This window comes from Notolabrus celidotus, chromosome 6 (genome assembly GCF_009762535.1).
Source record: "Notolabrus celidotus isolate fNotCel1 chromosome 6, fNotCel1.pri, whole genome shotgun sequence".
Taxonomy (NCBI): Eukaryota; Metazoa; Chordata; class Actinopteri; order Labriformes; family Labridae; genus Notolabrus; species Notolabrus celidotus.
The window spans coordinates 9,215,386-9,229,542 of NC_048277.1; the positions used below are offsets into that span (position 1 = coordinate 9,215,386).

At 41.8% G+C, this 14,157-nt stretch overlaps 1 protein-coding gene across 2 annotated transcripts in view; it reads right to left on the reverse strand.

Moving 5' to 3' along the window:
- The window catches only part of btbd11b (BTB (POZ) domain containing 11b), a 101,874-nt gene that overhangs the window by 19,406 nt on the left and 68,311 nt on the right, over positions 1–14,157 (reverse strand). For both annotated transcript variants that reach the window (XM_034684861.1, XM_034684860.1), the window contains exons 3-5: positions 7,775–7,979; positions 1,318–1,470; positions 909–1,074 (exon numbers count right to left, since the gene is read on the reverse strand). In XM_034684861.1, coding sequence (XP_034540752.1) covers positions 909–1,074; positions 1,318–1,470; positions 7,775–7,979 — 524 coding nt within the window. The remainder of the gene's footprint in view (positions 1–908; positions 1,075–1,317; positions 1,471–7,774; positions 7,980–14,157) is intronic.

Here is a 14,157-nt window from a genome sequence, read left to right on the forward strand (position 1 = left end):
ATATCCTCATGGGAGCTTTAATTTGCTGCACATCCCAAACCGGTCAAACTCCCAACCAATGTGTAGTCACTGCTGTGATGTTGTTGCAAAATGCATCTGTATTTTAAGTTTGAATTTCAATAATTACACCCAGATACTTTTAAAAATAAACTTGCTCCACAGTTTATCTCAACCTTCACTGCAGCTCTTGTGAGCACTTTTTCTCTTTCTAAAGATGTATTTGGTTCAAATATCTTAAAATTATGAGAGTAGAGAGAACTCAAGACGTGTTTTTGAGATATTTTGGAGGAATGAACCATGACCTTTTAAAGTAGCGCACAGCAGTGCTGCAGTTACTGTCTGGTTGAAACTTGTGTCCTTGACAATTGCTCTCCCTGCACCTTGAGGCTGATGAGAATATTATTATGCTATTGATTGGAAACCAGATGAATCAATACCTCCTCTGGGCCATCGGGACGACAGCAGACCATATCTGACAGAGACACCAAGCCAGATTCTGTTTCTGAGAGCTTCTGCTCAGATCAGCCCTGAACCAAGCGTGGATCTTTCCATGGAAAGTGATGAGTTACACTTGCAGTATTCCCCTGATGGTGTACTGTACTGGAGGTGTTAGCTGTGATATAACGCAGAGCACCTTCACTGAGAGCTGCAGGAGGAATGTATGGCAGAATAAGCTTTGATATTTATGACTGCCTCTCTGCTCACAGTCTGCTCAGTACTCAGAGGTGAAGGAGCTGCGCTTTACTGACCAAAGAAAGAGTTCAGATCCACTGGCTGTGCACACGTGTGTGTGTGTGTGTGTGTGTGTGTGTGTGTGTGTGTGTGTGTGTGTGTGTGTGTGTGTGTGTGTGTGTGTGTGTGTGTGTGTATGCATATGCATTATTGAGTGTGTTGACTGTGCCTCTAACCTGCTCACTCATGCTGTTGATGCCATCGGGCCCCAGCAGGTTGACAGCCTGCTTCACCAGGTCCGTGCGTCCACAGCTGAGCATGCGGAAGCCCAGGTCCTGCAGGAACTTTGCTTCAGTCGAGGCAGCATCCAGTTTCCTCGAGGCACAGAAGCAGTCATCCGTTCTGAAGGGCAGAGCACACAAAGTGTTTTAAATGTTTGCAATGCACCATATTTTACCCCAAACACCTGACAAGCTGTACTTCATATAACACTACAGGGAGGATGAGTGTGGTTAAATATCTGTTCTCTCTCATAAGACAGATGTGCGACTTTGACTGCAGCTTCACGTGTGCCTTGTTGGGTTTTTCACATGCAGATGAAAAGGCTGGATGCACACACGCTCAGCACACCGCTCACAGCCTTACCGGAGCTGGCGAGGCTCACAGTCCACTCCAGGCAGCAGCAGCCTGGCAGCCTGCCGGACGTCATCGCTGTCCACAGAGAAGCTGCGTCTGTGCTCTGTGTGGACCACAGACACACGCACCCACTCCATCAGAGGAGGCAGCACCATGAACGGCCTGTAGGGGGAGACAGAGGAACATGTTGTTTGCCATCAGAGACTCAAAGTCAACTTCTGTCATCCAAAGTACTTAGTGTGCCAGGCACTTGCAGAGAAAATCCACCTAATACAGAATTTGCATATGTTATTCTGGAGATCTTGCTCGGTGTAAGTGATGTTTGAGAACGGGATGAACTCTGCTAGGAGCTGAAATCAAAGACCCAAAACCAGCAGGTCACAGAGAGAAACTTTGATGTGAGAAAATGAAAACCGAGCACGATCACAGCACAGATTCAAACCAGAGATCAGAGAGAGGGAGGGGAAATACAAATACAGTGTTTTACAGTCTGAGTCAGCGGTGGAGATTTGCATCCAACAGGTTTCCTCTAAAATCCCTAATCCTGACAGAGTGATGCTTTTGTACTATAGCTGTGCTGTTAATGCTCAGCTGGTCACACAGAAGAAGCACTTTTTCTACAATGCTCTACATCCAAATAAGCATGACGCATCGTCACAGCTCCTACATGCCTTCAAATGCACTGAGATGACATACAGTCATGATGCATTGCACGTATCCTGTAACACTTTACAGGGTCGATTGCTCCGCTCCTTATTTATTTTGCATGAACATCGCTGAGCTCTCTATAAACATGATGGATGCAGAGTGTGGTTACTGCACGCTAACATAAGCAGCTCATTATCTGCTCAAATTAATGCAAGGGTTTAATGATGTTTTGCAAACTTACTGCACTGTAGAGCTACGCAGATGTGACCGCAGAGCTATGAAATGTGGCGTCACAGAGAAACAGTCGCATTAAGAGATTATCCTAAAAAGGATGACGATTCTGCAGGACTTTTCTTCGTTCACGGATGTTCTGCGTGCTGCTGTGAGTATCAATAAATTATATTCCTTTATTTCCCTTGTTTCTCTCCTCCTGCGTCAGAGCATGCTGCAGCAACACGGCATCCATATGCATGAAAATACATATGCATGATGTCACATTTGACCTTTGTTACTGTACCGACAGCATGTTATGGATATAAATACACACAGTGAGGCATCGTAAATCCAGTATGCAAAATAACAACCACTCTCCGTATGGCTGCAGAAAACACTTTGTCATCAAGAGTTTGTGAAGAATTCCAATGTGACAAAAAGCCTTAAGACTTTTCAGTATGATGCATTATTTTGTTTATTTGATGTTTGTCTTTAAAGGTGCGGCGATGTATGAACTGACCCTGCAGACCACAGCTGGTTTAAAAAAAGTCTGTCCTCAGGTGGGGTGTAGATGTGTCCACTTGGTTTGATTAGATGTTCAGTGGGATGTTCTAAAATTGAAAAAATGGTGTTTAGTTTTTGTACTCAGGACTAGTGATGGGTATTGCTAATATTTATTGGTATTGACACTGCTATCACACTCTGTAATGATCAGTCTTTATCAGTTTTACTATCTAAACCTTTCTGATGTTAACCGTCACAATCTGTCATATTTGAAGCAAATAGGATATAGCTTATTGTATTTTCTTTTAAATATTTGCCTTATAGAATCTTTGCATCAATAGTTTTAATGATGTGTTATAAGCTGATCAGAGCTCATGAGAATAAACTGCTCAAAATATCTTTCTTTCTCTTGATCAGTTAAATTTCAGGTCATGTGACGTTTTATTTAGCTTTGTCAAATAGTCATCTCACTGACCTGACCTTAAACACACTATAAGTGTAACCTTATGTTACCTCATTATTTTTAATTACTAATTTAACTCCAAAGTTAGGGTGTGAGTATCATGGCTGCTTTGAATGGAGGAGGATCACTGTCCCACAGTAGCAGTAGCGGCTGGACGTACAGCGCCCCTGGGTGTGGCCTCATGACTTAGAGCTGAAAGTTCTGCACAAGATAGACTACAGTCTTGTGTTACACCTGGTTGTAACTGCTCCACATTTTACACCCCCCTGACTATTTAAGGTAATAAAATCAGAATAAATAACCGTCACAGAACTTTAAAAAAGTTGCCGGCTGTGCGTCCTGGTTACTGGATGATTGATGAATGTGGGTTCAGAGGAAGGAGAGTAATCTGTGATCGGACACTGTTCAGACACTGAGCTGATTTGAAGGTTGTGTTTTGTCAGGTAAGCTCTGTTTGAATGAAACAAAGAGCTCTCCCCTCACTCTCCAGGATGTGTAAGATAGAAACAGGTCACCGCCCCCGTCCTGCAGGAGCTGATTACTCTCAGGTTTTCTGTAAATCAAGCTGTCAGCTCTGAGCTGTCAGTGCCTTCCAGTCCTGTCAAAGTTGGTAAACTCTCCCCACTTTCTCCCCGGCTCCCCAGTTCCCAAGTTTCCATGTCAATAGCTTTTGTTTCTTTATGTTGGCATGCCCCCAGGTATGAGCGACCCAACTCCCAGTATTTAGCTGAAGTTGCCCTGCCTCATCTGAACACTTGTTCTCTGAAAAGATCTCTAAAGAGCTGGAGGAGACCTTGTTTTATTCCACTACCACAGACAATAGGTCCAGTACAACCATGCAGCCCCACATGAGTCTGATGGTGCATTTTATCAACCTTGACTTGGTTCAGTGAAGGTCTGCCTTCAAACGGCAGACTTCTCCGATGACCACAAAGGTGAGCTAATCACCCAGGGACTGAAACCTTGTTTTGAGTCATTTGGTGTTGTTTTTTGAATAAAGACATGAAAATCAATTAAAATTGAAAATCAAGTTTGGTGTGAAAAAATCTGAGATGTATTATTGCCCTGTTTGGCCTTCTCCTCATCTTTTGCTTTGGTAACATATCACCAAACTCCAGTCCTCTTTGCACATTCAGCCATCTTAACAAACTACTGAGCAGCAGAATGATCTACATCATTGTATAGTTTAACGTCTCATTAATACCTTCATTCGTGGACTTCACCAAACAGTGTGTTAATGTTTTTGCACCAGTGGTTTGATTTAATTGATATAGCTTTATTGCAGATATAACGTTGCCTTATAGGACCAACGAGATTCCATAAGCTCAAACTTTCTAGTTTGGGGTTTTGAAAAAAGGAAAGCCGGGGTAAGCTTATAAAATCTGGTATCTTTCCCGGTCCCTATCCAGGACTACAGATGGAATTAACCATTGTGCTAATTCCAGCATATTCCCATTGATGCTGATGCAACTAGGTTGATGAACGAGAGCTTCCCTACTTCAGTAATTCAACTTTTGAAAAATTACTAAATTCACAACTACCCCAAAAAGAGAATAAAACAAGTTCAACATCACACAGAACATTATAAATTCTGAAGCCTCATATCTGCAATCATAATGCATACTTATTCAAACATATAGGTATAAAAATATACCATATATACTGCTGATGGAAAGTCTTAGTGCTTACTTATTCATGGATGAAAAATGGGATCTTGTATCAGGCCTCAAATCTGACAGTTGAATTGTATTCATCATATGTATTATTGTAATCAACGTATGAAACATCATTCAGATAAAAACATCAAGACTATTTAAAAGCAGCTAAAGAAAGAAGCTGCTCGTGTGTTTTCAAAGAGCTGTCACATTTCTATGCTGTAAATGAAACCTGGTCTAGTCCTCCAGGATTCAATACAGATCTGATCACAAAGGACGCCTTGACGCCTGGAGAGTCCTTGACACGTGCTCGGCCCACATCTGCCACTCAACGTTCATTACCCGCTCATCAATGCTCCTCTGACTCAAACAGAGGATCTTTAATGATGGTTTGATCTGCTTAGAAATGCAAACCCTGTGTTTTACTCTCTTCAAAGGAGGCTGACCTGCAGCCACGTGATGCTGTGGGTCCTGGAGAATTAATTGCAGCAGCTCACAACACCTCATCAAGAAGCAAGGAACGTAGCAATACACTCCTCCTATGGAAACACGAGTTCACCACAAGTTCAAGGTCTTTTTGTTTCCATGCAGGAACCCCGATCAAGCATTGTAATAAAGTGGAGACATTCCTAAGGAGGTCAGTGCAAACTCTGGGTTTCCCCTCAGTGAGGCTCTGGTAATGTGTTTAATATGTGTAAAACAAACATGCATGAATGTGATTTTTGTTATGGTGATTAAAGTGAAAAAAAAATGAGTTGAACAAGTTGGAAACACTTTAACTGAAAACTTTCTCCACTACAGCCGATAATTCTTCAGCCCAGGACCAGCACTGCTCAGGCTCAGCCGTCAGTGCTGGCGGGTGTTTCCATCAAACTGTAGGAAATACTGAATCTGTCCAGGTACAAATGTTAATAAGGTATAAAGAAAAAAAACCTGAACTTTCATAAAAAGTGTCCAAAAACTACAAGAAGCAGGATAAAGAGAGTTAACACCATGGAAACTTTGCCTAATCCTGATGTCATTCACACATAAGTCAGCGACACAGAGCTGCAGCTGCAGCCTGATAATGTCCCAATATGTCAGTGACTGTAATTATGAATACTGTTTGAGCACATGTGGGTGAACGCCCACCTCAGCAGCCCCTTCCTGCGACTGCTCAGGTCACCCAGAGGGCTCAGACAAGGAGCCAACACATGGACAAACCACTTTTATAAAACTGCACTTTCCTTCTAGAGGGAAACATCTGGAGTGCAGAGACACAGAGACACAGAAACATACAGTCTGTAGGAGTGTTCATTCCCAGCACAGTGATCCTCACAGCTCTCTGCAGGAGCAGTATAACTTCTGCACTGTGTCTATAAAGTGATCACTGAGGTGAAGAGGAGGGCAGATTCAGGACATTAAGTAAGTAAAGAGGGTTTCCACCTGTATGCCCGGTGGTTTTATTATGGTCCCAGTGAACGCTGAAGGTGTTGTATTTTTACTGTCCCACAGTACAGAACGGGTGGAGGGGTCTGATAGTTTAATCAATACCAGACAACTTTATTACACTGACTTCTTTTGGTCTGACAAAACAGAACATATTTCACAGCTGAAACCTAATTTGAGGTGAGAATAAAAATATACATGCTGCAAATGACAATGTTCTGGCTCTAAACCAAACACTGTGAATAAATAATGTGCTGTTGTACCTCTTAATCAGACTTCTCCTTTTACACAGCTTTCCTGCAACACTGCCTCCTGTTCTCTTGTGGAAAAACATATTTCAGTCAGGACCACTCTCGTCAAATGAACTAATAATTTGCATACAATAAGTTATATTTTGTGGTATGGCTCTGTTCTGGGAGCTTCCTACCCTTCTACGTGCCTATACGTGGAATGCCAAGCTTGAGGTTTGGAGCACACACCTCCCTTCTCTTTCATGTGCATACATGAAAAGCCAAGTCAGGGAGAGCAGCAGCAAACAGTAGTGTTGACATTCGAAATCTCTCTCTGACCTGATGTTTATTCCATGACTAACAGAGGAGCTTTAAGTACAAGGTCAGCAGAATAAAGCATGGCCAGTTTTAGGAGCTTTTTGATGAACATAACTTCCTACCTGGTAATATACAAAAAATGTATTTCTGTTAAGTTTAACCCTTATTTGTTTACTGCAAACTCCCCCCCCAAAAAACAACATTCATCATTTAATAATAATAATATGATAATAATAAATTGTTGCAGTTATTCAAGAATATACAATGTTCAGAGGCATCACTTTGTAAAACACCTCACCTATTGGGAACAGCTTTCCAGAGGGATCACATGAGAGGAAGGCCAGAGTACATTAATCTGCAGTTTACACAGACCTACAATCTGGTTCAATCCCTCCAACCATCTGAGTGGTGTAGTCCTAAACAGCCCAACAGAGAGTTATAGCTGTTTCCCTTCATGTGACATGGATCCTGGAAAGACGTATCGTACCGTAATGTATCGCACCGTAATGTACTGTACCATATTGTATCGTATCATATGTCATATCGTATCGTATCGTATTGTATCGTATCGTATCAATCATATCGTATCAATCGTGTCGTCTGAGAGATGCAAAGTTTAACATATTCTCCTTAGAAGCATGGCTTTCACTAACAAGCAGTTATGTGACTCATTGTTTAAGGCTGGATGATATTTCCAAATGCAACATGTGCATACACAATAGTCACATCACAGAACGAAGCAATGTCAGTCATATAACCTGAAACATATAACACAGTCACCAATTTCTCATTTCTCATAAACAATCTACAATAAACATCTGTCTGATGTCACTTTAATGCAGCCCCTCACTTTGAACACAGGAGTGTTTGCTGTGCATGCAGAGTCTGAAAGTTACCCTCACAGGGCTGGTGATACAGATTAAGAGGGAGAAGTTTTTCAGTGGGATAGCCTTTAACTTCTGATTCTAAGACCCCTCTTTATATTTACTGTGCACTCTGTTTCTCACCTCTCCGTCTGAAGTGTGACCTTGGAAGGCTCCACATTGGGGTTCTCCCACTCCATCTGCGGGCAGTGCATGAAGTAACAAAGCGTGTAGATCGCCTCGGGCGCCCACTGGATCGCACCGCTCTTCTGGTGGATCGGCGTCCCATTGTTGTGGTTTTTCATATACAGAGGCTGAAGGTAGTGCATGGCCCGGGACACCAGGTCACCTACACACACAGATAATACGGGAGACACAAACAGGACATATAAATGAGGAGGGACATACATATGAAGGCACAACATTAAAAAATATTCTGAGTGTATAGCCTTTAAAAAGCGTTAGGGGTCATCATTATTCCCTGCAGCCCTCGGTGCTCGTCTGTCCGGGGAAATTGAGAATTTTAGCACCACAATCAGGAAAAAGACAGAGTTCATCTCGGTCCTTTCTGTGCAGCTCGCAGAGGGACAGGGGGGAAGAAGCATGCTCAGGACTGCACTGTGGAGAATGAATATTTATGCACAAACATTAGCTACTCCCAGCTATTTCCTCTGCATAATTTGTCAGTGCTTTAAGGTCATCTGGTTGAGCTTGAAAAATCAAAGCTTGAGAGAACGCTGCTAATAAAAATTGGAATATTTCCTGGATGGGTGTAGAGGATATTAAAGAGTTCTTGGAAGAGCATGTTCAGTCACTTTTTTCAATACATAAGGGACAAAGATGATAATTTTTTAACGCAGCAGAATCAAACATCAAGATGGACCATTGGATATTTCTTTTACGGCAATAGATAGTCAAAAACTCATCCTCATGCGGAAAACATTATGAATTTGGCATCTTTGTTATTGAGTATGCTTACATGAAGAAACCCTGTTTTATTACAGCACAGGCACTGTCAGATCTCTGTCGCCTCTCCTTCCTGTCCAGACTCTGTGCACCGTGAGGAAATATAATGAAAAACTCTGAAGCATGGACAATCTAAAAGGAACTCTGTGTCACACTGTCCTGGTCAATTTAATACTATTCAAGGCTAAAGAAAGGAAATAGCACATGATGGCACTTGCTTCCCCGGTCTAAATGAGCTGTCCTATATGTGTGCACAAAACAATGTACAATACAGAGCAGGAGCAAACAGCCATCCCTCCGGACAAAAGTGTTTGTTTAGCATCAGAATTGTGCTATTTGGTGCTTGCCAAGATTCCATTTAGCCGGGACAATGTGTGAGGGGAGTGTGAAAAGGACGCCCCAGTGAGGGAGGAGCAGTCATGCAATAAAACAGTCAATCTCTCAGCCGTCCTCTGGGAAGAGTGAAGCTCTGCTGGACGACATGCCGGACTGAAGCAACGAGTAGAGAGTGCACACACAGCACTGACTGCCTCCTAATCCAACCTTAAAGGGAGAGTTTGTGATTTTTCTACTGTGACTGTATGAAGCAGAGTGCAGTAAGTAACAAGTAGCACTGCTATTGATTAGGGATGATCGGAGCGGACTAATTTCTTAGTTGTTTAAACAGAAATATATAGATTCCAACTACTTAACCAGTTCAAAGGTACGATAACAGTCAAAAATGTGCACAATGCATTCAACACAACTAAACACAGGATCACAGAGTCTGCAGGTAAATTATGCCAAATTGGTTTACAGAGTGAGGCTAACATCACAGCTAGCCAGCTTTCATTCCTCCCTGCAGGTTAATATACACATGCCTGTGCTGGTTTCTCATTGATCTTGTCGAGTGGTTGTATGTCAGTTTAACCAGACACAGCCTACATACAACTTTATCTCCATTTACTAGATCAACATACTGACAAACCGCACTGTGCTACCAGATGACATCTGTCACCTGTGCTTGTTTACATCCAGGTACATGAGCTTTATAGCATTATGGCAGCAGACATTAACAAGAGCTACAGCCCTGGCTAGCGTCGATTGGCTGTGCTACAGCTTAGACACAACATATGCCAGACATTTCAGGTCTCCAGTGATACAATTAATAATCATTTGTTTAACTAAATCAGGAGAGAGTGTGGAACAAGATGTTGCAAAGGGTCAAACCTAGGCCAATTGCCAAGAGGACCACAGCCTCTGCACATGTTATGTGCAATCCAACCACCAGACCAAACTGGCACCCCCACATTCCTCCTCTTGATCTGTGAAGCAACTCTGAAATCCTATCAGCAAAGCCTCTGTTCTCAGAGAACAGCTCAGAGATGGACTGTTTTGTTGCATGAGTTCTCCCAGCCCCAGGTATTCATAATACAACTTCTATTCATTAGCACCTCATATGACCCCACTTAAAAACACTAGCCTATCCCTTTAAGTTATGGCTCTTCAGTCTCTCTTTGTATCATCTGTTACTCCCTCAGGCATACCTGTATCGATTGCACCAATGGTGATACAGATAAACTTGTTACACCCCCCTCTTTGTCTGCGTGAGGTGAAATGAGGTGGTCAGCGTCAGGCTGGTTCTTATTTCTTATTTACGCTGGCCTCTGACATTTAGCAGAGCAGACTGGCAGTGCTGAGGAGGGAGATTATTCCTGAGAGAGTGCAACAGTGAAGCAGCAGCAGATTAACACATGAGGTGAGATTACTGCTGCTCCCTCAGCAGGTGTGCTCTGAAATATCTGCAGGAAAAAAGGATTATCTGGTTGTTTTCAGAGACCAAAAATCGACCCTAAAAGCTAAGAAGCCAAGAAGAAAAATGAAAGATACACAGAGGTACAGGCGTCTGATAAGCTTAAATGTCAATAGCCTTTTCATCACAAGAGTCAAGCCTTTAATCGATACCTCTTCCTGGTTGATTAATTCTGTATGCTAACAAGAAGAGGAGAGGTGGAGGACACACACAGCGGATCCTGCTCCTTAGGTTTCTCAGTGATTACCTTAAAGCAGAGGGAAATGCTCTGTCTTAAAGACATCACCTGATTTCAAAGTTTAAACGGCTCTGACTGACAGAAAGCTTCAATGCATCCAAAGTGCTCATTATTTCAGAGAGGCTGAAGGCTGTGAAATGTTAAACAGAGAGATAGAAAGCATACTCTTTTGAAATGAACACTCATTTATGATGAAGAAATTATATTCCAGCTTTTAAAGGAAATAAATATGCAGTAACCAGCTCTCCTTTGGGTATGGATGAATACATCTGAAGTGCAGCTGCAGCCAACGTCCCAGTCGTTGTGTTTCCATTATTGCAGCTATGCGGCCATAATTACATTTAATGGTCGCCTGTGGCCGTACTGACTAAACAAGATGCTCTCACTTTGGTCCGGCTGGAAACAGAGAGAGGTATGAGTCGTTCTGATGGAGCTGCTGCAGTAAATTCTGAAGCAGATGAGTGAATGTAAAGACTGAAAAAGATAAGGTTAGTAAACGAAGGAAAACAGACAGCTCGACAAAAAGACCTGTGCTCAGAGTCACTTATTTTAAAGATACGGGGAGCTTTTACAACAGTCTCTCCTCACTAACACACACATTTCCCTCTTTCCCTCATTCTCTCTCAGGGTGACTGCACATTAAAAGGGCTGAGGAGTCCAACAGTAAAGATGGGCAGTAAAGATTATCCACATCAGATAGCCACTGACGGGGTGTGGCTACAAATAGTTCCAACATTTACAGCATCATACTAACAGATTTAAATTATGATGGAGTAAACTAGTAATACATCCATGTTATTGCTTGATGCAGGCAGTGAATGAAACACTTTCCATTGAAATATGTGGAACAGCATGCGGCCAACATCATAGCAATCAATGCATTCCCAGGAGGGGCGTGGTCAAGTGTGTGTCATGATGATCAGCAGAGGGATGCATACAGGAGAGTCGTCACTTATTAATCTATTGTGCATCATGTCGTCTAGAAAAAAAAAATGTATATACTGTATATATAAATATTATATCCTGTTGTTTGAATAGCTGCCTGATCAACCTCTTGAACCAGGCTGCTAGTTGAAAAGGTCTGCAGTCACATCTTTCACAGATATTTTCCAAAGATGTTATTGACATGTCTCTCACTGCAGGATGTTTTTCCTGTCAGACAGGAGGGCAGCGTCTCAGGAGGTAGGACATGATGCAAAAAAGACGCTGTAGTAGTCACCATGTAATGTTTACTACAAGACACCGAAGATGGCGATGAAGCAGAGTCTGACTGTGCTGATAGGACGAAGCAACTACATTACGTGCAGGAATATTGGTGACATAAATACCATCACGCTTGTGGTGACTTTTACCTGCTGTGTTCACACATCAGTTCACCCCGACCTTTAGCAGAAAGTTTACCAGGGGGCTTGCAAGGACAGGTCCAGATAAAGTCAGGGGGGAAATCTGGATGTTTTGTACTTTTTTACTCTTTTATTTCCTTAAATGAGCTCTTACTATTCTTTTATTGTTTTATTTATTGTTATATTGTGTATGAATATATTGTATTTTAATATCTGTACAGCACTTGGGTCAACTGAGGTTGTTTTAAATGTGCTTATAAATAAAGTTTGACTTGACTTGACTTGACTTTGTTAGCACGTGCAGCTCACCTGGATAAAGTCAGAATTTTCAGGTGTTATAGGGCTAAAGTCACATCATAATCAACCGTCTTGTTGTCAGACACCTCACTGGACCTGTTATCCTCATTCTCAGCTCCACATTTTCAGTCTGTTAGGAGAGGTCAGCATGACTTAACGTTCAGAGCTCTCCTTTCTGACCTTACATTGGTGTTCTTTGCACATCCTCAGTTCAGTTTCTGCCTAAAAGAAGCTGTTTGAGCTGCTCTATCCTGAGAAGCCCCACTCCCTTCAGAATCAATGAAGAGAGAAGGTGTGTACTTCAATCAGAAGCTGTGTATTTATTTTTACCCATGTCTACCCTGCCAATAGCAGTACATTTTGAAAAGGCCCTGAAATGTTGACTAAGGTTTAAAATGTCTGCTGTACACAAAACAGGAAAAGCAATGCTTGGAAAATACGTAAAGAAGATGGGAACGTTATCTCTCTGTGGGATAAGAATGTGAGGTTTGATTTACACGATGTTAAATGTACTTTTAGTTACTCCATACCAGGACCCTGTTAAACAAAAGGCTACTTTTGATGCATCTTCAAAAATATTTACACAGACTCTGAGCAGTTCTGCTCATTTTCTGTCATGCATTCATGTTTTTATATTTAGTTGATTCAAAATAAATTAAAGGTTTAATGCCTCTGAACCTCTCCATCACCTTCACAGAGAGCATAAAGACGGCTCCATCTCACCACCAATCACAAAGATAATTGAATGGCTCTGTTTCCTCTCAGATTTTAACACATTCATGTGATAACACAGCTGTTTTGTTGTATTAAAAGTAAGATAAAACATCTAATGCTCTAACTTGTCTAACAACAAAAGGATGTTTGAAAGGCAAAGAGCACTGATGGCCATTAGCATCGTCCACTGTCAGATCTCAGCCGAAACACTAACAGGTGATTCCACCACGGCTGTTAGAAGAATAAAGCAAAAGATGAAAAGCATCAGATGAGTTGTAAAGAGAAAGAAGATCACAGCTTCTGCAACCATTAAGTCCAGGTAGACGTTCAGGAAAAATAATCAAATCAATAACCTGAATGACAAAGAGCACAACGGAATGGCAGGCTGCACATGAATAATTTCCCTGGTGTAATCTCTGTTTCCAGATTTTACATAAAAATGAAGGAGCTCTACTCAGAGGTCTGGATTTTCAGCATGGAAGGTGTTCTGGTTTGAAGTCTGAGTAGTTTTGACCAATAAGGTGTCAGCAGGCTTTGGTGTCTACAGGACAAACAGTCTGTATGGAGAGCAAAAGCAGGAGGAACACAACCCAGCATAATGACATCCCGGCTCCCATGGTTGGTAATTTGAGGAGGATTTATTTATCTCTATAAACAGATATCTGCATGAAGAGCAGCTAACAATCTGTTCTATATCAAACATTTACACTGAAACACAAATCTGCTTGATGCTGTGTCACTAAAGACAATCAGCGTTTAGATTTCCTAACTTCCTGGAATGTATCAGAAATGATGGATCTCACTTCCATTCAACAAACAAACATTTGAAAAGTTGATTTCTTCTCCTCTTGAGGACAGACCTGACAAAGCTTGACTTTTGACTAATCTGCATCATGATGTTGTTATTTCAGCAAACTTAAGGCCCGTTGATTACAAGAATATCTCAAAAACATCAGTTTCTGTTTCAGGTTCATACTATTGATGGAAGCCAGAGTAAAGTTTCTGTGGAACTTATTGTTTACAGTGAAACTGAGACTCACCACAAAGTGATGAACAGGCTTTCCTCTGGGAGATGTAATTAATGACATATCTGGAGGGAAAAATTGTGTTTATCTTTCAGTCTAAACACAGTCACCTCTCCAGCTGTTCATTGGATTTAAACACTGTAGTGCACGGT